This window comes from Salvia miltiorrhiza, chromosome 2 (assembly GCF_028751815.1).
Source record: "Salvia miltiorrhiza cultivar Shanhuang (shh) chromosome 2, IMPLAD_Smil_shh, whole genome shotgun sequence".
Lineage (NCBI taxonomy): Eukaryota > Viridiplantae > Streptophyta > Magnoliopsida > Lamiales > Lamiaceae > Salvia > Salvia miltiorrhiza.
In genome coordinates, this window is record NC_080388.1 from 43050887 (window position 1) to 43078367 (window position 27481).

Sequence of the window (27481 nt, forward strand, 5' to 3'; positions counted from 1 at the left end):
TTAGATCCCTTGTTTGATTTACTTTGTAAAGAGATGAGGAGTTATATGAAGTTTTCTTGTTATTTTTTTTTAAGATGTTGAGATGTTCTTTTGATGATGTTTGGATGATGTGGGATTTTATATCCGTAATTGAGTTTGAGTATTTGAATAATTCGAGATAATTATTTGAATGAGAACGGTGAACTCGGAAGTGAAATCTGAGTCCGTTAAGACGTTTTTGAAATTTTTGACTTTTTGACGATGAATAGTAAAAATACTGCTATTTCGTCTGTTTGTCGACTTTCAAAATCTTACGTGCACGTCGTCGAGAAATATTCTTAGTTTTTCGATACGAGTCCAATAATGAAAGTTTTTATTTTTGGACGACGAGTGAATAGTAAATCGGGATTTCTCGATAAACGAACCGAGCTCGTTTATCAGAATTTCGAGAACGGGCATGCGTTTTCTATATTTATATAGAATTACGAGTGTAATGAAAGTGAGTAGAGGTTGAGAGGGCGAGTAACGAAGAGTATGGGTAGTTAGTCGTTAAAACGAGACGAAACGAGATATTTAACGACTAACGGGTTAATATCCTAAATATCTAAACCTACCCTACCCCAAACCACCCCCCAACCAACCAAACCCACCCACTCACATTTATTACACGGCTATATCAGCCAACTCACACAACAACAAACACATTCACACACACAACACCTAAAACACACACACACTTCACGCCATTTTCATTTTAGCTTGAGCTCAAGCTTTTGACTTCCGATTTGAGCACCGAGACGAGCGCCGATCATCTTTTCGATCACGTATCTAAGTAGGTAAGATCTCTACCTACGTTTTGATGGTTTTCTTTTCGATTTTCGTCGACGTCAAAAAACGTCGATTCTCGACTTTATTTTGAAACGACGTCGGATCGTCGTGAAATTTTAGTATGTTGTTCTTGGGTAGATGTTGAGCATGTTTAATGAAGGGAGTAAGAACGGAACGAACCGTAGCTATGAAACCCATGAGGGCAGCCCCGTTTTTCACATATTAGCTTGTCTTTCGATTTTTGTTTGATCGTTTTGACTTGATATTTGTGCTTAAGGGTATGCTAGAATCGATATATATTAAATTCGTATTTTTCCAAGCACGAAAATTGTATAAGTTTTTAGAGTATGATTATTTAAATTCGTGAAGTTTGGGACGTTGCATAATGAATATTATTGTGTATATGTGTTCTACGATATCACATGAGCATGCTAATTGATTTACAATTTATGGATGATAATTGTTGAACGAAATTAAAACTGGAATTCTGTAAAAATTTTACAGCAGTTTCAAGCTTATGTTTCGATGAGTTTTCATTGCTTGATGGCTCTGAAATTTTAGTATGTTTATCTATGATATGTGTATTTCGTCGCTGCAAAATTTCATGTCTTTTGGATGATGTTTGGTATTTTAAAGATATTTTAAAAAAATCCTTGACAGAATCTGTCAACTGTTGGTAGACTTCACAAAAACGTTTATATCTATTAATCCATGAAGGATTTTGCATCACCGTTTTTTTTAAACGAAACTAGACTTCAATACTTTTCTAAAAACATAATATTTCGATTTTTATGACCTCTGAAACAGAGCAGTTTATTATTTCAAAAATGACCTGTTCTGCTGTCATATTTTTCCAACAGTAAAAGTGTATGAGTTTCATTGTTTATTTGGCAGATCATATGAACGTTTTCTCTTGTGAAATTTTAACCAAATCTTCAAGGATACCTTTAGTTTTGGCTGATTAAATTTGATGGAATTTTATTAAGGTTTGCCTTGGTTTCTAATGGCCTAAACAAAATTGGCAGAAACTGTCAATCTTTGACAGCCTGCACTAAAAGAGCAATATCTCCAAAAAACCTTTAACCTTTTTGGTTAACTACCATTTTTAGAGTGAACTACACTTCATGGAGTTTTTGAGATCAATTGGTATGAGAGTTTATGATGATTGAGTTGGTTGTTATGAATTTTTAAAGATGACACAAAAACAGCAAAACTTTCTAGAAAATAACTTGATTATATTTGTTTTGATGGATGATACGATATGACTAAATGGTGTGAGTTGTGAGAGTTATGATTAACTCACATAAATATTGGTATCTGACACTCGAACAATTGGTGTCGAGTATAAATGATAGTTTACTGATAAAGAGTTTTGATGATTTTGAATTGTTTGGTTTGCGTTGAAAAGATGTCAAGATGTTAAGTTTTGAGTCGAGAGACGAGTTCACGTAGTGAGATTCACGCGTTGAAATCTCGTGGCTGACATTATATATGAATAGGTCATGTCGAAATTTTTAGTGAAATTAGAATTTGAGCATAGTCGATTCTTGTTGACCCGTGACTCAAATACATGCCTAATGGAAAGTTTAACTTTCTAATTGGTTAATTAGACGAGATGAGAGCGAATAGATCTGCTAAGAAAGTGGACTTTTCGATGTGTTAAATATTTCTTTTAATTGAAGCGCTGCTAATTATAACATAAGGATGTTATAATTAATGAGTAATGACGAGAGATAATAATTGTTATATTGATTAACAATCAAGAGAGATGAACATTAGAGATACTAATGTTTCATAAAAGAAATTAGATTATTAATCGAGGTTTCTTTTATAACTTCTCACCAATTCTTCATAACGATGAAGGTCCTTTTGGGAAGTAACGACTTGAGGGAGAGAGTGACGTTACTCATTGATACAGAGACACAACGAGGTGGGCATTACTTTTACTATACGTATATAGAGATCCCCTGCGTGTCGTAGGCCTCTTATACGAATGAATGCATGAGATGATCTAACTGTTAATTTCAGTTTCATATATATCAAATGAGTTTAAATGTTACGTTCAAGCAAGTTATTTCATGACAAAATCTTTGAGTTAAAGTTATTTCAACTATTGTCTTGCCATAAAATGTTTCAATTTTAGTATGATATCTATCTGCTTTGGCTTTGCCAATGATGCAATCGAATTCGGGTCCTGAGCAGTTGATAGCTATCCTGCCAGGGCTAGTGTACACCAGTGACCGTGAGTCATCTAGCGGGTTGGCCGGTCAAGTGACCGTGAGAGGTGGCCACCTCTCCGGCACACAGTTTCAGATATGATAGATTACAAAAGAACTTAGTCTGATCAGACGAACTTTAAGAATCACAAATGAACTTAGTAAGCTTGGGCATTTTTAGCGAAAAACTCCCTTGCTGTACTGATTATGATGGCATGACAATTTACAGTTTTGAAGCATGTATTTTTATACCTAGGCATACGTGCCCACTGAGTGCTTTTGTACTCAGCCCTGCATATGTTTTCTAAATGTGCAGGTTGAGCTGATGTGATGATGGTGCTGCAATGAGCGGAGTCTCCAGGGTTGTTAATAAATAGTTAACCTGTCTAGAATATGTCTTCATACATATGTCTAGCTACTTTCCGCTGCAAGATGTTGATGATGTTATAGTATGTTATGTCATACTTTGAGTCTTAAGAGAATGGTTTCATACGATGTATAACTTGATTAATGATATTAATTAAGTTTTATGCTGTCTTTCATAGACTGTTTTCAATTGAGTATTAATGAATAAAAATGACGAGTTTTATTAAGATGAGTAAGTTTTACGGCTATAAATGACGCCCCTTTTCTTCCCCTTCTTCTTTAACCCCATCCCTAGTCGTGGATCACTCGGCCTAACTATCCATAGTTAGGGCGGGCTGTGACATACGGCGACGGCGTCTAACCGGCCGTGTAGCTTGTTTTTGTTGGGTGAGAGCCGGGATAGTTTGGGGACGATGGTTAGGCCGGAGTTCCGGAAACTTTCCCTTCCGCTCTTCCCCTTCTCCTTTTTTGTTTTTAGACGAGTGCTCTTTTTCCTTTTCACGGTTTTTCCCACTGGGTTTTCCGTGAAAAGGTTTTAATGAGGCTCGGCCCTTAGTCTGCTTTTCCTGTGCTTTCAAGGGTTCTTTTTTAGGTTTTTCTTTTCTTTTTCTAATAAAATCGCATTTTAATAATATATATATTTTTTTCTCTCTCCCTCTTTACTACAAAAAATCTTTTATCTTTCCTCTTTTGATAAAAAATTAATTTAGAATGAATAAGTTATGATTATTTAAAGTTTTAAAATATAGTATTTTGTTCTTTCCTCTCTAATGAGTGTTAATTTTCTCTTTAATGACATGCTTACTTTTTTCTATTATATTAATTTAATTATTTTTCTTTTTTTTCTTTTTTGTATTTTTAGATAAAAATAAGTAAATATCATGTGTTTGTGTTTACATATATTTTTTAAATTATAATAGTTTAAATGTAATAGAGGTGAAGGAATATATTTTGGTTCATTTTATAACTCTTTTTTAAAAATAATTCTTTTGTATTAATGTTAATATAACTTTGTAGATGAAATTAGTATATATATTAAAAAAATATAATTTCAAATATTTTTTTATATTTGTGAATTATTTATTTATTATGATGCATCATACTTTATAATTATAATAAAGTATAATGCTAATTTTTATTATCAAATAATTATTAATTATTTAATAACTATAATTGTCATTACACTTTATACGTTGAAAATTTACGTTTTCAAATCCATAATTTTATTGAGTAATTGATGTTGTCTAATTTTGATACTCGCCGTGCATCGCACGGGAGATCGTTCTAGTAATATATAAAAGAGGAGTTTTTTCCCTCCATGTTTTCCTTCTCTTTTTCTCTCTCTTCTTCCACCAAAATTTTTACTATTTTTTTTAAATTTTTTTTATAATTTAATTATTTTTCTAAACATCATCAAATTTGATTCATGAAAAAAAATCAATATGTATCTTAAATTTAATATAGTATAAAAATTATCAAAAATGAATTTAAAATGAACAAGTTATGAAAATTTTAAAATATTTTATTTTCTATCTCCTCATTAAAAATTTACAACTTTTTATTTATGTTTATATGCAAAAAATATTTATTATGATTAATAATACTATATAATAATATGCATAATGCAAATTTTCATTATCGAATCATTTTTAAATTTATTTAATAACTATAATATCATTACACTTTGTATAAATTGAAAATTTATATTTTTAAATTCAGAATTTTATTGAGTAATTGATGTGAATTATTATATTTTATTTTAAAACATATTTTGTATTTTTTATATTATTTTATTTATTATTTAAATTTATCATTTAATTTCGATGTCTGTCGTGCATTGCACGAATGGGATATACTAGTTTTAGTGAAATTATAGTTTTTGACGTGAGAATCATTATAATTAATATATTTATTATAAAAATTAATGTATTTATTGTTAAATTTATTATACTTTAAAAAAGATAAAATTTTCACTCTCTTCGAGATTCAAACTCATGTGCTGCATTCATCCATCAAGATGATGCATCTATTAGAGCATCCGCATCGTTTTACACGATGCGGCTTACTCGAGTAGGCGCCGCTCACCATCGTATAGGGCGATGCAGCCCTCCATCACTCGAGAGCCCCGCGATAGAACGGGCGCCTCACGATCTCTCCAAATTCGGGCGCGTGTTTTACACGCGCCAATTTAAAAAAAAAATGAAAATTGCCTTTTTTTGCAACAGCTATTTAGCCAATTTCCATTTTTTTTCTTTGTTTCTAACGGCTATTTTAGCCGCCCAACTTTAATGTTTTTTTTTACTATCTATATATATCCCTACTCCCACTTTCATTCATACACCAATTCTACTCCTTCAACTTCCCCAATTTTCTCTTCCAATATTTCCTTATTTTTTTTCTTCAAAAAATGGCGGAATCTGATTCATCCGACGGTGTAGCTCAAGCGATCATAGACGAGATCGAGTTGCAGAAATAATTGCTTGCTCAAATCTACTCCCAACCAGCGTTGGAGCCGGGACGTGTTAAAGGGCCCCGGTCTTACGTCCATCGTGATCATGAGGATGCCCATCTACGTCTTATGCAAGACTACTTCAACAACAATCCGACGTACGTGCCTACATTTTTTCGACGTCGTTTTCAAATACAGAATGAGCTGTTCTTGTGCATCGTCGAGGCTGTTTAAGGTGATTTGATGGAGCATGTTTGGGCACGTTTCGGACCTCTAGACTAGAAATAGTTATTTTTAGGATTTATTTTTATTTTATTAAGTTTTATGTAATTTTTAGGATTTCAAAATTAATGCAATTTAAATTTGAAGTAAATTGTGTGATTTAAATTTATGCAATTAAACTTAAATGAAAAATGAAAAAAATTAAAATTAAAAAAAATCATGTAGGCTATTATGTAACTCCAATGCGGCCTCCTTACTCAATGTGGTCCCCCCCATCAAGTAGGCTATCAGGATGCTCTTATAAATCTTGATGATTGAAGAGTTGAATGATTATCCGTGCTTATTTTATTTAATAGTTCTTATTTGAACCTCTCTCTATTATAGACTTCATCCGTCCACGATATCGTTTTCATTTTTGTCATTTTGATCTGTCCACGATATCGTTTCCACTTCCATTTATAGTAGTAGTAGGGTCCACAAATTTCCACTCACAACCTGGGCTGCTTATTTGGATATTGGGTATTGGTTATATCCGAATCGAACCGAAATCCGCCGGTTATCGGGTAACCGATACCCGATATTTGGCTAAATGGTACGGTTATGGGTATGAGTATTGAGATTTTTTGGTTATCGGGTATACCCGATAATCGATTGGGTATACTCGTTTAACCGATTTAATTAATTTTAAAATTATAAAATATAATTTTATTAATATAAATATATGTAATTTGATATTTATAATATAACTATAACTTTACGTGAAATGAAATGTATCAATTTAAAAATTAATAATTAAATAAACTTATGAATTGTCAAAGTATAATAGAATGATCAATGATAAACTATTAAACTCTATTAAAATATTAACTCAACCCAATGAAATCATTAACTTGTTCATCGCATCATCACACGAGGAATCGTGAAAAGTGGATTGATTAAATAAGTTCTACCAAATAGCTACAATTTAACATAGCTAATTTTTTTTAATGGTATTTCGGTTACTCGTTTAACCGTCTCATTTAACCGGTAACCGAATACCGTTTGGGTTTGGGTACGGGTAACATAAATGCTAAATTTTGGGTACGGGTACCCGAATTTTGGGTACGGTTATCCTGTACCCAACCCGTTCATCACCTCTACTCACGACAATAGTGAGACCAAAACTCCACTCATAATAAAATCATTATTATCAACTATTATCCATCACTTTCTTAAAACCCGTGTCGTTCGCAAAATGGAAATAATATTGTGGACGGAGGGAGTATATATACAGGGACGGATCCAGAATTTTTTTTATCATGGGGGCACAAAATAACTCTAAGAATGTGATTACTTTTTATTCCTCCTCTAGATAGATGGATAATAGCATGAGATATAAATTTATACAATCATTTAAAGTGTGAATCATAGTTTTTATATTTTATTGGGTTAATTGCATGAAAATACACGAACTTTAGTCGCAATTTCATTTTGCACATGACTTTTGAAACTTACATTTTAAATCATGAACTTTACATTTGTTCCAAATTTTCCTTAAAATTGAGCTCCAGTCACCGGAGTGCTGATGTGGCGCCTATGTGGCAGCCGGGCGTGTGCCATTTAAACAGCCGGAAGTTTGCAGACATGGAAACGACGTCGTTTTGTAAAACGACGCCATTTAAACAGCCGGAAGTTTTTCTCTTCTCAAACCTCAAACGGCGGCCTCGTCGACGCCGGAACTGCAACTTTTGAAAAAGGGAAAGATAGACAGCGGCTTCGGCTTTGCATCTAGAAAGAGAGGAAATACGCCGAAATGGAGCTAGGGGTTTAGCTTCCTAAAATTTGAGGAGAAATTTTAGAAGTGAGAAAGAAACAGAGGGATTTCAAAGAGGGAGAGAAACACGAATTGAAGAAATAGTGGAGCGGAATCCACTCACCGGTTCTACAACGGCGACGGCGAATTCCAGATTAAGGAGGAGAAGGGGAAAGCCTACACTGTCGGAGAAGAGCCGTTGCCTATTCCAGAATGCGGTATTAAAACGATGTCGTTTTGTGCCACGTCGTTTGAATTAATGACGTGTCACATACGCATGGCATGTTTGAAGACACGTCATCTTTCCGGCTGCCGGAGCTCAAGTTTAAGGAAAATTTGGAACAAATGCAAAGTTCATGATTAAAAATGTAAGTTTCAAAAGTCATGTGCAAAATGAAATTGCGACTAAAGTTCGTGTATTTTCATGCAATTAACCCTATTTTATTTGGTTTGGATGATAATATATTTATCCACTCACTCCTAATTATAAGGTTCTCTTAGGTATAAAATTATCCATTTTCCAAGGAAAAATATGTTGTCCAAAAATTTATACTATCTACACAGATTTTTTATTACGTCAAAACAAATGAGGTATAATTAGATAGTAAATGGAGTTTATCTCTTTTTTATACCTCAAAGCAAATGCACCTTAAATATTAAATACGTTAAAAAGTTACTACCTAATAATCCAAGTCTATTAGAGATTGAAAGTTAAAAAATTTACTTATTTCTTATATCTTTTAATAAAATATATATATATATATATATATATATATATATATAATAAAATTAAAACATTGTGGAGGCACGTGCGTCCGTCTATATATATATATATATATATATATATATATATATATATATATATAGGAATAGGCTATACTAAGAATGCTATATATATTTCGTAAAAATAAGAATGATGTCTAAGTCAGTATATAATGTTGCATAAGTTATTTATAATGACTGCATAACAAAATTTAATTAATTGATAAAAATTTTGCCCCTTCTAGAATTTGAACCCAGATAAAAAATTGCACCCTCTAAATGAATATCAGTCATAGAATTTGAAAATCTTTACAGATTTGTTCTCATTTGTCCATTCTCATTTGATCTTCTCCCTATATATAAAAGTATAGTCTTTTTTTTATCATTTTGATCTGTTTATAGTAAATAATGGTGTTCCCATTTTGATATATATACGGATATACTCTTGTATTTTGGGTCATATTTGCATTCAATATTTACCAAAACACTCATCTAGCAAATTATTTAAAAACTGCATAACAAATTAGCTTGGTGAGTTCCTTTCTTCATTTTATACACTTCTTACAATCATTTATTAAAGGTGGAAGTATTATATAGTTCACTTATATACTTACAAATCTAGTTTGATAATTAAAGTTCAAGATAATGTTTATCGAATCAAATTGAATAATACAAACAATTTGTTATTTGTACTAGTTTTGTTGAATTCCTTTAAAATCGCGGTGGTACATGGCGTTAACACGTATGCTGGCAGACGGCGTTTGTGGTTGGATCTTCTGGATCATATTGATGGTAATGTTGTCTTTATTGGCGATTTTAATGCGGTGAAAGGCGCCCATGAAAGAAGTAGTGACTGTATGCCTAACTCTACTGCTTGTGCGGAGTTCTGTGATTTCATTGAAGCCACCGGTTTCATTGAAGCACCTACGGTTGGTCTGCATTACACGTGGTCAGGTCGTAGATTTATGCCTACCCATGTGGAGTCTCGTCTGGATAGAGCGATTTATGCTGACTCTTTTGCGAATCTCTGGAGTTCGGTTTTTGTTCAAGCTCTTCCACGTATTACCTCGGATCATTCTCCGCTTGTTCTTCATTGCATGGTGGATGCTTCTCCTCGCCATCGTTTCTTTAAGTTCCTTAACATGTGGACCTTACATCCGAATTTTCTCCATACGGTGGAAGGGTCCTGGCAGATGGAAACCGAGATTGGCTGTCCGATTTTTAAAGTTATGCATAAATTAAAGCGTCTTCGGCAGGTTCTTCGCGCGTGGAATCGGAATGTTTTTGGTAATGTTGATTCTTGTATCATGAATACTCAACAAGAGCTTTTGGAGATTCAAGATCAGATTGCCAGGGATGGTTACACGGAGGATCTCTTTGATAAAGAAGTGGACGCCCAAGCTAAGATCAACGTTGTGCTTTCTAGGCAGAGCTCGCTTTTACAGCAAAAAAGCCGGGTGTCTTGGCTTCAAGATGGAGACAGGAACACGAAGTTCTTTCATGCGATGCTTAGGTTTCGTCGTAAACCTCACATCGTTTCTCACATGGAGATCAATGGAGATATGAATTACGATCAGAAGGTTATTGGGGATCATATCGTGGATTTCTTCTCTTCTTTGTTTTCGACTAGCAGTCATACTAATACTGATATTACGGCGGTTGAGGCGGTTATTGAGGAGATGGTAGAAGATCGTTATAATAATTTGCTCATTCGTTTGCCGGATGAAGAGGAAATTTCTGCTGCGGTTTTTCAGATGGAGCCGAACAGCTCGCCTGGGCCTGATGGTTTCTCGGGTAAGTTCTTTCAGCATTGTTGGTCGATTATTAAAGTGGATATTTGGTGTGTTGTTCAAGCCTTTTTCTGGAATTCTTATCTTCCTCAAGGCTGCAATTCTAATACCTTGGTGTTGATACCTAAGAAAGATGTCGTCAATTCGGTCTCGGATCTGAGACCAATTGTTTTGTCCAACTTTCTTTACAAGATTATTACTAAGGTGTTGGCGTCTAGACTGAGCCAGGTTGCTGCTGTTTATGTTTCCCGTCATCAGTTTGGTTTCATTAGCGGCCGCTCCATTCACGATTGTATTCTGATTGGGTCGGAAGGCGTGAACTGTATGCATCGTACGAGCCGTGGTCAAAACATGGCTTGCAAGATTGACATCAAAAAAGCTTTTGATACTCTTAGCTGGGATTTCCTGCTTAACGTTCTTCGTGTTGCTGGCTATGATTCAAAGTTCATTAGTTGGATTGAGATTCTGCTTCATTCAGCTAGGATTTCTATTTTGTACAATGGTCAGCTTAAAGGTTATTTTACGTGCTCAAGGGGTGTTCGTCAGGGCGATCCTCTTTCTCCGATTCTTTTTGGAATCACCGAGGATGTTCTTGGTAGGCTCTTTGATAATTGTGTTAGCGCAGGCACCCTTACCCCGATGCAAATGAGACAGGGAATTAATTTTCCCACTCATCTTTTATATGCGGATGATATTCTGGTTTTCTGTCATGCCACGGTCACGAACGCTCATACCATTCAGAAAATTATGGAGTATTATGGTCAAATTTCTGATCAAATTGTGAGCCCGGATAAGTCGCAAATTTTTTTTACTAGCAAAGTTCCTTCTCAGACCTGCAGGGCTATACGGAGCATTTTGAGATTTTCTCAGGGCAACTTTCCGATTACTTACCTTGGGGTTCCTATCTTTAAGGGCCGTGTGCGTGCCTCCTATCTTCGACCGATTCATGATCGTGTGATCAACAAGTTCGCGAGATGTAAGGGTTTACAGTTGTCGATGGCTGGGAGGATTTGCCTGATCAGGTCGGTTATCCAAAGCTCTCTGACGCACTCCATGATGGTTTATAGATGGCCGACTGCTCTTATTAAGGAGCTCGATGCGTGCTGTCGTAATTTCCTTTGGACTGGCAACATCAAGCAGACGCCGTCTTGTTCTGTGAGTTGGAAGAGGGTCTGCTCGATTAAGGAGGAGGGCGGTCTCGGGGTAAGGTCGTTCGAGCTCATGAATAAGAGCTATCTCATGAAAATGGCGTGGAAGGTGGTTGGTGGGCGTGAGTTCGGATATGATTTGATTAGAGATAGATATCTCGATCGATTTGGGCGTAGTAAATCTCTGGTGACTGCTTCTACTATCTGGATGAGCTTACGTGAGGAAATTGATGGTTTGGTGGAGAATTCGTACTCGTATATTGGTGACGGCGCTTCTACTTCGTTCTGGTATGACGACTGGCTTGGGTATAATCTTATGAATAAATGCGCTATTCCGCATTTCATGCTTCCGTTTCTTACTCAATCGGTGGCTGATTATTTCTACGATGGGGTCTGGCATTTCACGCAAGCCTTTGTTAATGCTTTTCCTGAGATAGTGTGTGATATTTTACTCACCCCTCTTGGTACTGAGGGAGATGTGCGTTTCTGGAAACCCTCGTTGCACGGGAATGTCACTACTGCGCTGGCCTTCAACAAGCATTGTCATCATTTTCCGAAAGTGTCTTGGGGTTCTTGGCTTTGGGAATCTTTTATTCTGATTCGACGTTCTTTGATCTGTTGGCGTCTTCTTCATAATAGAATGCCGACTTATGATCGCCTTATCCGTTACGGTATGATCACGCCTAACGTCTGTTTGCTTTGCTTAAAAGGAAGTGAGTCTCAGGATCACCTTTTCTGGAATTGTGAGCGTGTGAAGAATATTTGGGTTACGTTTCTTGGGTGGTTTAATTTCACGCAAGGGTTGCAAGAGAATGATATTCATAGTTTTTTGGTGGCAGCTTGGCAGTATAAACTTAGTCCCCTCACCGGTAATTTCTGGAAAGCGGGTATCATCACGGTCATCTGGGCCATCTGGATGCAGAGAAACAATTGTATCTTTGATAATCAAAAGTTCGAAGCAAGTCGTGTCATCCACACTGTGAAAGTTGCTTTCAAAGAGATTGATGATAACTTTGCTAAATTAGGCTATATGTGGAATTCTTGGTCGGATTATCTAATTCTCCGGGCAGTGGGTGTTACTACCAGGAGTGCTCCTCCTTTGGAGTTTGTGGAGGTGCATTGGTGGCCACCGGTGGCGCCGTGGATCAAAGTGAATACTGATGGCTCGGCGACGGGAGCTCTGGGCACTATTGCGGCAGGTGGGGTGTTTAGAGATAACTGGAATGTGGTGCGTGGTTATTTTCACTTCAAAGGTGGCTCGGGTTTTGCCTTTGAAGCGGAACTCCTGGCTGTTATCTCGGCGATTCAAATTGCTCACAATCGTGGTTGGCACAAGCTTTGGATTGAAGCCGATTCCACCTACATGATATCCATTCTCAATTCTCGTTCTTTGAATGTGCCTTGGCGTTTTAAGGCGGCGTGGAATAGGATTTTAAAGATGTTAGATGCTTTCTCGCTGCAGGTTTCTCACATCTTTAGAGAAGGAAACAAGGCGGCTGATATTATGGCTAACCACCAACGCTCAGAAGGGTGGTGGCCACACGAGATTGAGGAGATTAGGGTTGCGGTTCGCCTTGACATGGCTTCGCATAGCCATCTGCGGCAGAAACGGTAGTTGGGGCTGATGGGTGTTTGTTTGGTTCCGCTTTTTCTTGGTTTTGTTGGCGTGTGTATGGGGAGATCTTGGTTTGGGTTTTTCTTCGAACACTTGGAAGGCGTTTGGATTAAGATGGGTGCTCTTGATGCTCAGTTGGTTCTTGCGCTGATGGAGGCGTGGGTTTTGAGGCGGTGGATGAAGTTGAGCTTGTGTTGCACTGGTTTGGTGAGGGATGGAGTGTCGGTAGAGTCCTTCCGGGTTTGGGTGCGCTCGGCTCGGGGACGCTACTGGTCGGACTCCGTTGGTTTTTGTCTCGGTTTATCGGGGACGTTTTCTTTAGGGGATTCAGTAGCTTTTGTCGTTGATATTCTGAATCTCGGAGTTGTATCTCCTTCTTCTCGTTTGTTCTTGGCTACTGCGAGATGGTTTGCTCAATGTGCTTTCGTCGTCATGATGGCGTTCAGGCTGCAGTTGGCTCGGGAACTTCTTCGAGCACTTGGCGTGCGGGTTTCTCCCTGGATTTGGATCTTCAATGGTCACAGGTTGTTCGTCACTTTGGAGAATTTCTGGTTTTTTGGGGCATCACCGGCAACGTCGTTATGGTAGTGCGTGGGTTTTGGGGATGGAGGTTGTGGAGTGCTTACGGAGATGGCTTATTCCCGGTTGTTTTGCTCTCGTTTTTCTTTGCTTGGGTTTGTTTTTTCTTACGGCGACGGCGTCTAACCGGCCGTTTTGTTTCTTTTCGTGGAGTGAGAGCCGGGATAGTTTGGGGACGATGGTTAGGCCGGAGTTCCGGAAACTTTCCCTTCCGCTCTTCCCTACTTTCGTTTTGTGTTTAGACGAGTACTCTTTTTCCTTTTCACGGTTTTTCCCACTGGGTTTTCCGTGAAAAGGTTTTAATGAGGCTCGGCCCTTAGTCTGCTCCTTCTGTGCTTTCAAGGGTTTTTTTAGGTTTTTTCTTTTCTTTTTTATATAAAATCGTCATTTAATAAAGTTTTGTTGAATTCCTTTCTTCATTTTATACACATCTATACTTTTCTAATTTAGTCAAACTGAACTATTTAACTTTTTAAATGTACTAGTCTTGCGACACGCACGAGAGATAATATCTTTTTAAAAATTATTGAATATAATAAATTTTACATTAAAAATTTAATTATTTATAAATAATATACGAGCATAGAAAATTTTAGGTTGACAAGTATTGCTCGTCATTTGAAATAAGAATTATCGTAAATGTTATTGAAGTAGGATGTGTAAGTACTGGAAACGATGTCTCTTATTACATCTTCAAATGATTTAAGCAATACATTCTCAAAGATCGAAAGATGCACAACCATTGTTATCTCACAATCCCCTATAAAAATTCATTCAATTCAACAGACTCATATTTTGAAGTCTCATGTTCTTAGTCAACTGTAACACTATGAAATTGAGTCATAAATATGTTGACTAAGAAAGAAAGAATAAACAAATGCTCCGTATGTTATATATGTCCATGTATACAATCATAAAATTTATCAATATCAATAATTTAGTAATTTTATTTACATTTACTGAATATTCTCTTTATATTTACTAAAATATGTGATAATTTTAGATAAAAATGTATTATTACATATTTCATCAAAAAAGTTATGTAATGTGATCATATTATATATATATATATAGAGAGAGAGAGAGAAAATATCACTAAATAAAGCTTGTGATTTGTATGAACAAATTTTGAATCATCAAAATTTAAAGCAGTAGTTCAACACGCTCGAAAGCATGTGGTTCTGAAATTCTTTCACGTGAGGCGTAATGTTAATAGAGTAGCGCATGAGCTTTCTCGTTTTGCTTTATCTTATTTTGATATAATGGTTTGGAAATCAGGTTTCCCTACCTGACTTCTCGACATTGTTCATCTTGATTTATCGTAATATAAGCTCTTTTTTCCCTACCAAGTTTCCCCTAAAAAAACAAAAATAATTAAAGTAGTAGTCATAATAAATTTATTAAAACCTTTCCAACAATTTAAATATTGTTGTTGGAGTGAATTTTAATCATAACAAATTAAGCCTCTTCCTAATACTCTTTTGGACAATTCGCCCGTATTCTCGTTGAAATAGATATGTCTCAACCTCTTCCTAATACTCTTCTTATTGATATGGAGGATTTTTCTTTTCATATTGAGTTTGTTTTCGAAAATCTCCCTCTTTATTGTGGTCATTGCAAGATTACGGGACACTCCCCCGATAGGTGCCGCAAGTCGAAGTTTGGGGGGATGAGAGAGCAGAATGACACTGTGATTGACAAGGCTAAGATTACGCAAGTTCACAATGGGCCGCATTGGCAGGCGGCGATTAACTCGAATGCACAGGCTACAAACAGAAATGTCCAACAACAACTAGCTTGGAAGCCGGCGCAACCAGAGTTTGGGCAGCAGCAGGCTGCCCCTTTGACGAAGCAGCAGCAGGTTGCTCCGACGGAATCGGCAGAGAAAGATTCGGTTGTAGGTTCTCCGGCTTCGAGGGGGAATTCTACAACTAAGAGAAATAGATTCGATGTACTTGCTATGGATGAATCGGTTTTGTTGCATGGGAAGGATGTGGCGACAGGACCGGATTTATTGGAGGTTGCCACGAAGCCGGTACAGAATTCAGTTTATGACAAGACTCTTAGTGAATATAGCTCTGAGGAGGAAGAGACGATTATTGCGGATAGCGACAACAACATGGGAATGGTGATGCACGATGATATTCAAGGGACTGTTTCCTCAGTTCCCGGAGAGATTGGAGGAGCGGTGGTGGAGAAAAATTCGGTTGTTGGGGCAGACATTTCTCCGATTAAGGAGGTTGAGGGAGATAAGCAGATCAATCCTACTCCGAAGGACAATGAGAATCGTATAATTCGGTTAGAGGAACAGGTTAATGAGGGGATGCAACTGCTCTCGGAGCAGAAGCGTGGACGTGGTCGTCCAAAGGGCTCGGGAAAGGGAAGAGCGCCTGTACACACAATTCCAGATGGATGTATTAAAAATCGCCTTAGGAATGCAGAGGAAATGGGTTGCAAGCCGAAGGAGTTTGCGATTGACCTTTCCAATAGGCCCAGTATGATTGCAATGAATAATGTTGTCCATGGGCGTTGGTCGGATGAAATGGATGATTATCCTGAGTTTCGATTTTAGTTGTTTTTTGTTCTTTTGTTTTTTCTTCTCTTTTCGAGAATTTTACCCTTAGTCTGCTTCTTTGTGCCTTCAAGGGTTGTTTTTTCTTTTTCTTTTTTTAATAAACCTCTAATTTAATAATCATAACAAATTAAGCGAGTTATTAAAATATCTATATAATATATAAAAGAGAAGTTTTCTCCCTCTATTTTTTCTCTCTCTTCTCCCATAAATTTTTTTACTATTTTTTCTCATTATTTAAATTCTTTTCTAAATTTCGTCAAATTTAATTTATGAAGAAATATTAAATATGCATCTTAAGTTTAAGTTCATAACAAGATTTTTAATAGGGTATAAAAATCATAAAAAATGAATTTAAAACGAATAGGTTATTAAAATTTTAAAATATTTATTTTCTTTCTCTTTGTTAAAATTTTACAACTTTGTTATTTATGTCAATATATGAAAATATTTACTTATTTATTATTATGTATAATAATAATAATAATAATAATAATAATAATAATAATAATAATAATAATAATAATAATAATAATAATAATAATAATAATAATAATAAGGGTTATTAGCTTGTAAATACACGAACTTTTTATATTTTCTGAAATTTAACATGACTTTTATTTTTAGCCCACAAATACACGAACTTAGCATTATTTCTGATTTTTGACATTGACAAGAAAAAATTCTAATTTACTATTAACATGAAGGCCGGTATACCATGTCATTCACTCTCTAATCAAAATAATGAATCAAATTACTCTATTCAAGTGCATATTTCGTAGTCCACGTCATGTATTTCGGCCTCCACCTCAACAATAAATAGAATTTTTTCATGCCGATGTCAAAAATCAGAAAAAATGCTAAGTTCGTGTATTTGTGGGCTAAACATAAAAGTCATGTTAAATTTTAGAAAATATAAAAAGTTCATGTATTTACAGGCTAATAACCCTAATAATAATAATGTGTATATTCATTTTCATTATCAAATAATTTAAAACTATTTAATAACTATAATTATCATTACACTTTATATATAGTTGAAAATTATGTTTTTAAATTCGAAATTTTATTGAGTAATTGATAGTTTATTTTTAAATCATATTTTGCGTGTATTTATATTTTAATCGTATATAATATTTATATTTATTCATTTAAAATATCATTTAAATTTGATTTCTCCGTGCATCGCACGAATGAGCGTGCTAGTAAGTAGTAAATGATGAAAACCTAGTGAAAATATGAGAATCTAATCAAATAGTAAATGAGATTCTGGGAGAATTTTTGATGTTCAAACTTTTCAATTGAAAAATTTCATGAAATATGAAGATCGCGAACCAGATTAATGTCTACGACCTTGAAAACGTACAATTCCAACATCACAAATACTCATGTGCAATCGGTTGCACCGTGCAACTGATTTTTAGAATGACACTATTTCAATCGGGAAATGACACTTGAACATTTCCGAATGACACTACTTCAACATACAAATGACACTTGAAGATCTTGAGACAGTGTAATTTTACTGAGTCCTGAGACATATATTATTGCAATATATATTTATGAATAAAATAATTAGTAAAATCTAATTATTCTCCATATCAAGCTAATTTAATAGAGAGAGCATAACATCATCCACGTCAAATATTATTTTTAAAAATTACAATTAGAACGGTCTCAATTTAATTAAAAACAAATACAAAATCATGACAAAACTAGTACTAATATTTAAAGAAAGAATAGGTGTTAAGAGCATCCACAACGCGACGTTTTTAGTGTCGGACTGATGTAGAAAAGATAGAGATCATAATACTATTTTTGTAAGTGTCATTATAAATTAGATAAATTAAAAAAAGAAGTGTCATGATATAAACGTTATTTTTAAAATTAAAATGAATCGAAATACATAATACTACTCTTTTAACTCTAGAATTGATAAGTTCAATCATTCAAATTTTAAATTAATAATTTTAATTTCCAAATCTCAAATTGAAGCTTAACCTATTTTTGGTGTCCAAAATGAGAAAATTGGTAGACATGCGCTGAAATCGCAGAGAACCCATTTACCATATATTCTCTCTCTCTCTCTCCATAACCAACCAACCCCCACCACCAATCTGTCACCCCTCCTACTATTTTAGCATTTTTTCCACCATTTTCAAACTCACAACATCTCTCTCTCTCCCTCTCCCTCTCTCTACCTCCATAGAGATACCGCTTCGGTGAGAGAGAGAATCGATAATTCGAGCACGGTTTCAAATTTTCCGCTCTAGCCCTCAATCAATTTCGCTAATCAAATAATCATGCCGTCAGGCGCCAAGAAGCGAAAAGCTGCCAAGAAAAGGAAGGGAACTCAGCCCAACAACAATCCCAATCCGTCCCCTGCTGCTTCTACACAAGGTACAAAAATCTGAGCTTTATTTCGAAAAAGAGATTGTTTTTTGATTTGTTTAGTTGAAGCCACGCAGCCGCATGTGCGTATCAATTATTGTTCATTATCTTTTAGCTTTACAGTTTGATTTTCCACCAGTTTGGGTTTGTGGGCGTGCCTTGATTTGTGTTTTTTCGGATTGATTTTTCTATAAATCTGTGTCAAATCATATTGTTGTCATCCAATTGTGTGTTTTGGGGTATTAGATGGAGATGGGTTTGTGAGCAATTTTCCTATTTCATTGTTATTGTTATTCATTAATTCGAAGTTTTTGCTGCAAATGCTTTTTGGAGAAAGTGATTTGTGATAGATTCGTGATTATATTGATTGTGTTGTGAGTTTCTGATTTTTTTTAGATTGGAATGTATTAAGTTAGTGAATCTTATGTTGGATTGGTTTATCTAAATTGAATGATTTGAATCATTTTGGATGAATTCAAATATGTTAGGGGGTAGTGATGTGAAGCACCAAGATGATAGGCAGAGCGATGTAGGCGAGGCTAGCTCGACCGCGTCTCAGGAACACCCAAGCCACCACGACCTTCTGACCGAGGGTGAGGAAGAGAAGATTGAGACTAGGGAGAATGCTTCCAATCTTCCTCAAGTGGAGGGTGTGAAGATTGAGGGTGACCACATAGTGGTAGAGGGGAAAGCTGTCAAGATTGAAGATGAATTCAGTGGAAAGTTTGAGCATGAAGAAACCGAAAGAAAATCATATGATGGGGGATCGTCCGGGAGCTCAAGCAGCAGCAGCAGCAACAGCTCGGATGATGAGTCTCATGCTGTCAAGAGTAGTCGTGCTGTGATTCATACTGTGCCCGCTACCATCATGATTGGAGAGGCAAGTGAGGCGGTTGTGGATTGTGTGCCACCTGTCGTCTCGGATAAGGTTTCATTGTTGAGCGAAGGTGTGGAAGGGGACACGAGTGCTCCATCTAAATTTAAGGAAAATGGTTCTGTTGTGGAGGAAGCAACCGTTCCATCTGTTGAGAATGTTGACGCGGCTTCAGATGAAAAGACGTGTGCAGTGGCAGAAACTGATGAACGGTTGAGTCTTTCGTACAATGCCCCTATAGCAACTCATGATAATGGAGCAGATCTTGAGAAAGATTCTGGAGTTACTAAGGTGCTGTCTTGGTTTTCTTCTGTGTTTGCAAATTTAACTTTGTTCTGTGGTAAATCTGTCTCTTACCTACATTCATTTAATGTCTTTTTGCAGCCATTGCTGGTTCCCCCTCCTCGTCCGGTGCAAACGACATCCTGGAAGGGTTGTTGTGGACTATTTGAACTGTTCACAGGGTCGGATAGATAAATTTACGGTTAGTATAAGGAAACCATTTTTTTAACCATTGATTGCTCTTCAAAATTTGATCCAGATAATGGCTTGCTCGTTTAAACGGTGCCATAGCATATTGGTCTTTGCCAATGATTCTGATATGATATGCTCATAGTAGGATTTGTGTTTTTGAGCTTTCTATCAGTAATTCTTCAGATGAAGTTTGCTAGGGACGGTGAACTAAAGTTGCCACGCATCGAATTAAGCTTGATTTTTTGTTCACTGCAGCTTTGACTTAGCTTATTGCAAAAAGTTGAGTCTTGGAAATTCTAGCTTGACTTTCGAGCAATTCTACTTTCGCTTATTTAGATTTCTCTTAATCTCTGTATAAAGAGATTAAGAGCAGGAAACAAAGAGATAACAAGAAAATTATTCTTGTTCTATAATTCTATTAGATTTGGATCTATCGCGACGAATCCTAAGGTAAACGAGCTATTAAACAAGCTTCTTTAATCCTTTGCCACCCTAAGTTGATCTATGGTCCGTGATAAAGGCAAAAACCAATTGAATTTCCAGTAAAAAAGCCCGACTACCTATTCTTGGTCCCAAATCCACAGCTAAGGTGATCAATGGAAGGTGAAATATGTATATATTTTATTGGTGCGTCTTATTTGGATTTAATTTTTGAAGTCGATATGAAGAAGAATAGACCTTATGAGAACCATGCATATCTTATCTAAATTTTTTTACTTGAATAGCTGCTGGGAAGCGTGAGGGGAGCCACGAAACGATAGACATGCAATTATCTTGGTGTCATTTCCTGATGATTATAGGCAGATCTCATGTTGCTTTCAGCATCCTTTTGTTTATTTATTTTTTATTTTAAGATGCAACTAAACAAAAACAAGTTTCGCTTTCAATCACTTATTCACAAACTGACTCTCTCTCATTACTTGTAGATTTGATCATTTGGTTTATATTTTCTAAATCCCATTATCTTACTGTTGCAGAGTTAGAGCATGCGAATACCTTTTCCTTATGCCTAGCTGGGAGAGATTTTCCTGCGGGAGCTGTTCGTGAGCACGCCTCTTCGACTGTCATATTCTAAAGAAGAATAGCTAGCGTTGCAAGAACGTGGTCGCGGGCTAGAAAAGTCTCACTAGTGTTTTGGCATTACGTGCTATAAAGTAGTTTTGTGTGGTGCAAGTTTTTCCTTCATCTTTGCAGCGGATAGACGAGTTTTCTTCTTGAGTTTCGTGTGACGATTTCTTGGCGCAGTTTGATATTGCTTGAGGAACCTTTGTAGTTGTGAAACCTTGAAAATTTTCGTTCATTTTTTTCTTCTTTTCTTGTTCGAGTCTGTGTAGTAGTCAGATTTCTGACCATGTTTCATCGTACGGTTGTTGCTAGTGATATGGTGATTGCTACATATTATTATGTGTACATTTTGTTTTGAATTTTGGCTCACTCTCTTTTGTTTAGATGAGCAAATAAGAAATATGGGTGTAAATGATTCGAAATGAGATGAGTATACAGCTAATGCTCAAACATATCAAATGTTATACTTATCCCATACTATCAAGCAAACAACCTCCTGTATTACTCATTTCGTTCACAAAAATATTCATTTTTTGTCATTTTGAAATGACCAAAAAAAATTAGTTCCTTTTGATTTTTGAAAACTCTCTATAATATGCCATATTTTTCACTCATAATACAATTTATTATCATTATAAACTTTACTTTTTAAGTGAGACTATTTCTCCATTCACAATACAATAATCATTTTTATTAAGGGTAATTCTATTCATAGCCCCATTTTTACTCTTTATAGCCTTTTTTGTAAAAATAAAACATAAAAAAATAAGGAATATATTATTTTATCCTTAATCTACCATTAAATTCCTAAACAATCCTTAAAACCCTATAGCCGCCATATTCCCATAAATACGAGACCTTCAAATTTGAAAAAAAAGAAAAGAAAAAGAAAAAGAGAAGATGAATTGAAAACTTGTTGTAGTAATTGTGAATTAGCATCATTTGTCGGAAGTTCATTTCTTCATCCATCAATGGCAGAGAAAGCAAACGAATTTTGAAGCTTCGGTCCATCGAAATTAAAAATGTAAACGAATTTGATCTATTTCATCAACGATTACCAGTTTCTTGAGATTTTGGGCAATATCTTCATGGACCAGAACCTTGTCTAGGGTTTTGGGACGATATTTATTCACCCACAACATCTCTTCTTCAAATTCAATAAGCACCTTCTTCTTCTTCTTGTTATTTTTCAAGATTTACACACAATCCCGCCATTGATGAATTTTAGGAGCATTCAACTTTTGATGTTCACAAATGTGTACCTACTACAATTTTAATAATATACGGAGAAAATAAACAAGATTCAATTTTTATTTGATTGGCAAATATTTTATTTTTGTGAAAGCAATATTCATCTGTATGTCATGTGTATTTGCCTTAGATGTTGGAGAAATGGTTCAGTAAAATCAGAATTAGAAGCTCAAACCCAGCAGTGAATCTTCATCTCTTTCTCATTTAATACACAATGGATTTTGTAACGTGTTTTATATTTATCAATTTTCCCGCTTCATGTATCGTGGAATTTGGGGGGCTACGAAATTTGTATTGAATTCGCGGGCTACGAAATTTGTAACTGTAAGATGAGGAATTGAATTTGGGGGCTACGAAATGTGTAACTGTAAGATGATGAATTGAATTTGGGAGCTATATATATATGAGGGTAAACTAGTATATAAATCATTATTTTTAATATATTTTAGTTAAGGGGTTACAAAGAGTAAAAAAGAGGCTATTAATAGAATCACCCTTTTATTAAAATCTGTGTCTTCCCTTACCATGATTATTTTTTGTGAACGGAGGTAGTATATGCGTAATTCAAGGGCAATAATATAATATTATATATTTATCAATTATATAAATACTTTTTCTCCATTATAAAGAAGTTGTTCATTCTTGTTAATCTTCATATAACTATGACATCTTTACTTGTCTTAATTTTTAAGAATAGTTTAATAATGATGTATATTTATCATGGTATAAGCTTGTCCAACTGCTTATTAGGTAAAGCTTTGATTGAATTCAACACAATTCGAGCCTAAATAATCTGATATATATTTTTCCCCTTGTTTATTTGAAGCGTAATTGAATGGCTAGAAAAAGTCGTAGCTGCAGTTTTAGTTTTATTTATACTTACTGATCTCAATTCAAGTAGATATCTTTTTACAATGGAGAAAATTAAAGTGCCGACACGCATCAGCAGCTTATTTCCAACTTTGAATTTTAGGAGAAGTAGCAAATAACCCCTAATACGTTTACTTTTCTATTTTTTGATTTTGGGCTGTTAGCCGCTCAACATATCATAAAGAGTGCAAAATGCTCCCTGTTTTTAATGGACACTTAACACTGTTAAGTATTTTTCATTTTTTTTTAAAATTTCTTACTAATATTTCTTACTATAAGCATATACTCCATTCGTCCACGAAATGAGTACCCATATTTCCTTTTTCACCCGTCCACGAAATGAGTACCCATTTCCCTTTTTGGCAAGTGTACCCCACACTTCTCTTTAATTAACACATTAAAAAAGTGAGACTCTTAAACTATTCACACTACACTTCATACATTTCTTAAAACCCGTGCCGTCCACAAATGGGTACTCATTTCGTGGACGGAGGGAGTATTTTTTTTTAATTTAAATTTAAATGTTTGTAATATTTTTTTAAATAAAATCTTTTTTGAATACACACACTTTCATTGCGTTCTTAATTAATACAAGGTTATCTTTGTCTATCGAATTAGTTCTACTTTCATATATCGTGTATGCTTTTGGGTTTTTAATTAATACAGGGTTATCTTTGTTATTTTTTATTTTTATATACTATATATTAATTGGTACGATTTATTTTTTTTGTTTATAATATATATGTATATTAAATCTCATATAACTTTAATTAATTGTTACAAGAACGCAGTGAAAGTGTGTGTATTAAAAAATAATTTTATTTAAAAAAATATTACAAACATTTAAATTTTAAATTCAAAAAAAATTATATGTTTATAGTAAGAAAAAAAAATGAAAAATACTTAAAAGTGTCCGTTAAGAACAGGGGGCATTTTGCACTCTTCATGACATGTTGAGGGGCTAACAGCTCAAAATCAAAAGATAGGGAGGTAAACGTGTTAGGGAGTTGTATGATAGGGGTGGTCTATTTGCTACTTTTCCCATTTTATTCAAATACAAATTTGTTGGAGCTTGTTTGATATGCGAAAGAGAAGCAAGTCCAAACAAGCTTTTAATGGATAAATACGAGATGATTTGCAAACCTTACAACAAGAAGAATCTAGTACAAGAATATGTAACTTGAAAAATTAATTAAATATAAAACAATTCACAAATCAGTAGCACAAAAACAGACACGCATGATGTGGTCAAATCCTTGACATGGAAGCGGCTCCATGAATTGCAGCTATGTATAAGAGTTGAGTTGCAGACAAAATAATCATGAAAGCCTCCATTGTTTTCTGCATATATCAACATGACAAAAACACTTCAATTAATGTCCATCTAGTTTCGTTAACTATCACAAATAACACAAAGTTTGTCCAAAATTAATAGTAATTTAATTTGGATGCCACTTGCCAGTTGCATTTTTCATTGGTAAAACAACGTTCATTCAAGTGGTACATATTTGAAAAATTAACAAAAAATTAAAAAAAAAGTGATGTTATAATTGCAACTCTAAATATATACCATGTCAATATATAGTTTTAATGATCTTGAACACAAAAAGTAGTTGAATTTTCATTCAAAAAACTCACCAAACGTGCGTTTCTGGTGTTCAGTTCAATCTCTTTGCATCCAAACCTTGAAAAAAAAGTAGGAAACAAAAATCGTTAAATTTAACTTAAATTAAAATCCCAGCAACAGTAGTACTTTTGTTCAACCTAAAAGTAACACTTAATTACCCCATGGCAAGGCATGTAAGGGTCCAGGAAATGGTGGCGGCAGTGGCGGCGGCGGACAAGCTACCGCCATCCCAGCGGCGGAGGTGGTTTAGGCCCGAGATAGCGGCGGCGATGCCGACCACCCCGGCAATCATGGCGAATATCACAAAGAATCCCGTCGCAGCGTTCCCCATCGGAAACGAGATTGGTGAGAAATGTGCTGGCAGATTTAATCCAGGACCTGTTTGTACAAATTAATCCCCATATTTAGGAAATTGGTCTGCATGAAATTCTGCCGCGGAGTAAATAATAGTGAAATGACTAAAATCACCCTACAGTTTTTTAAAATCCTAACTTCGTCACTGACTACATATAAAAACACACACACACACATACCAATGATGAAACCATGATCAATAGCTCTATTCATGGCCCAGCTACCAATCCCCAACACTATAGCATACATGCAAAAGTTGAGCAACAGAAGAAGTCCTGCCACAGATCTAAGGCCTCCAGCCATCTTATCTCGAATCCAATTGAATATATATATGGATAGGAATATCAAGAAAATTTCAGACTTTTTTGCATGTGATTTGTGCTGATTTGAAAGGGTACTTATAAGTGCATGAAATCTTAAATTAATGTTGCAATGATTCCTTTCTTGCATTGTGAGGCCGAATGTTCTAAATTAAGATTTTTGGATAAAGTTGGAAGCTTTGTGTCAATGGCAGGAAAAGTTTAATGCCATAGATTCTTGCTTGCCTCACAATCTGCTACTAGCTTCCAAACTTCTTATTTGAATATTGTTAAGTTTGGGCTTTTCTCCAACTTTCATGATTTAATAAATGTAGAATCTCTTCCAGGAAATCTTACACAATCAATTCGAAAGAGTTGAATAAAGAGTCATGTAAGATTGAAACCAGCGTACAAGTACAGTTACAAATCTGTCAAATATCATCTCAAAAAATTGAAATATATCTTACGTAAATTTGTTTAAACATAAAATATATATAGTTAAACACAAATATGCATATAGTTAAATATAAAATTAATAAGTCTGAGATCTGCACATGAATTTAATAATACCTCTCCAAATTTTTCTAAGGGTTACTATTAAAATATAGTCGGAACTTTAACTTGTTAGCCCAAATTTATAAAAATTACAAATATAATCTGAACTTTCTGAGTCAAGATTTCACTCGCAAATGTCACTGTTTCACTTATGAATACAAATTTTAATATGACTTAAAATTAGACATTTGGTAGTTAATGTAAAGATAAAAAATCTAATGTAATTTTTTTAATTGCCAAGTCAGCTTCCGATGAATCATGTCACTTTTTAGTTGGTCGAACTTTTGACTCGGACTGTAAATTGAACAACATAAATAAGTTTAGGCTATATTTGTTATTTTTATAAATTCGAATCAAAAAATTACCATGAAGTCCAAGTTTGGACTATTTTTTGATAATAACACTTTTAAAAACTTGAATGTTCTGGCTACAGATGTCAATCGGGCCAGCCCACCGGGTTTCGGGCCAGCCCTATCGAATTTCGGGTTAATCAGGTGCGGGCTAATCGGGCTGAGGATTTTGTCGGATTATAAATTTTCAACTCTAACCCTAAACGTTCGGGTTTCGGGCTAGTCGGCTTAAATGCGTAAAATAAAATAATCATTTGTATTTTGTTATTTTTAATGATCTAATGTATAATGTATTATTAAATAAAGCTTTTTTTAAAGGAAAAAAGAAAAAACCAAAGACCCGTGAGAGCACAAGAGAGAGCAAACTACGGGCGAGCCTCATTAAAACCTTTTAGGTAAACCCGCAAGGGAAAAACCTTAAAAGGAAAAAGAGTACTCGTAGAAGAAGAAAACAACCCCAGCGTTGAAGCGGAATGAGAAAACTTCAGAGGTTCCGGCCGAACCATCACCCCTAAGTATCTCGGCTTCAACGAACTAGGAAGAACAGGAGACATAACCAAAGACAAAACAAAAGACAGCCAAACACAAAACGAACTCGAAAGGGAAAACACCATCAACGGGCAAAAAAGACTAAACTCCAGCAGCAGCTCGCTCGGACCCAACCTCCACTGCCGAACGTGGAAGGCCAACCAGCACCAGGTCCAGCAACATAACCAGACCTCGACTGCCATCCAACAAATGGCACCCCATCTGCTCGAAGAAAAGCCACACCCAGAAACCACGACCGCAAGGTGTATGACAAAAGTCCACAGAAACCCAGCGCACGAGACATCAACAACGCCCCTGAACGAACTACCCATCTGCCCAACCAAACACAAAAACATACGCTCGACATGCTCAGACCACACAAACATGGCTATGCGTAGACATGTCAGCAGCCACCGCTTGCGAGATCTCAGGAATCGCCAAGGGCCACCATCCCTCTTGTCTTTCACCGTTGGCCATAATATCTGCGGGCTTGTTACCCTCTCTATAAATATGACTCACCATTAA

The 27481-nt window shown here is 35.4% G+C and overlaps 2 protein-coding genes and 1 long non-coding RNA gene across 3 annotated transcripts; 2 read left to right on the forward strand and 1 right to left on the reverse strand.

Annotated features, from left to right (window-relative positions):
• The first annotated feature begins 504 nt into the window (after window positions 1–504).
• Window positions 505–3563, forward strand: LOC131013564 (uncharacterized). Its single transcript, XR_009097733.1, has 3 exons — window positions 505–815; window positions 2671–2737; window positions 3340–3563. It is a non-coding gene; the product is annotated as an uncharacterized LOC131013564 (long non-coding RNA).
• A 14740-nt stretch (window positions 3564–18303) lies between these two features.
• Window positions 18304–21467, forward strand: LOC131013565 (uncharacterized). The gene is made up of 4 exons (XM_057941685.1): window positions 18304–18718; window positions 19198–19874; window positions 19968–20067; window positions 21035–21467. Exons 1-3 carry the CDS (start codon window positions 18622–18624, stop codon window positions 20058–20060), a joined length of 867 nt encoding a protein of 288 aa, XP_057797668.1. The 5' UTR covers window positions 18304–18621; the 3' UTR covers window positions 20061–20067; window positions 21035–21467.
• A 2875-nt stretch (window positions 21468–24342) lies between these two features.
• On the reverse strand, window positions 24343–25606 carry LOC131013567 (membrane protein PM19L-like). Its single transcript, XM_057941686.1, has 4 exons — window positions 25404–25606; window positions 25029–25248; window positions 24882–24927; window positions 24343–24584 (listed from the first exon to the last, which is right to left on the reverse strand). Exons 1-4 carry the CDS (start codon window positions 25525–25527, stop codon window positions 24492–24494), a joined length of 483 nt encoding a protein of 160 aa, XP_057797669.1. The 5' UTR covers window positions 25528–25606; the 3' UTR covers window positions 24343–24491.
• Window positions 25607–27481: the final 1875 nt, after the last annotated feature.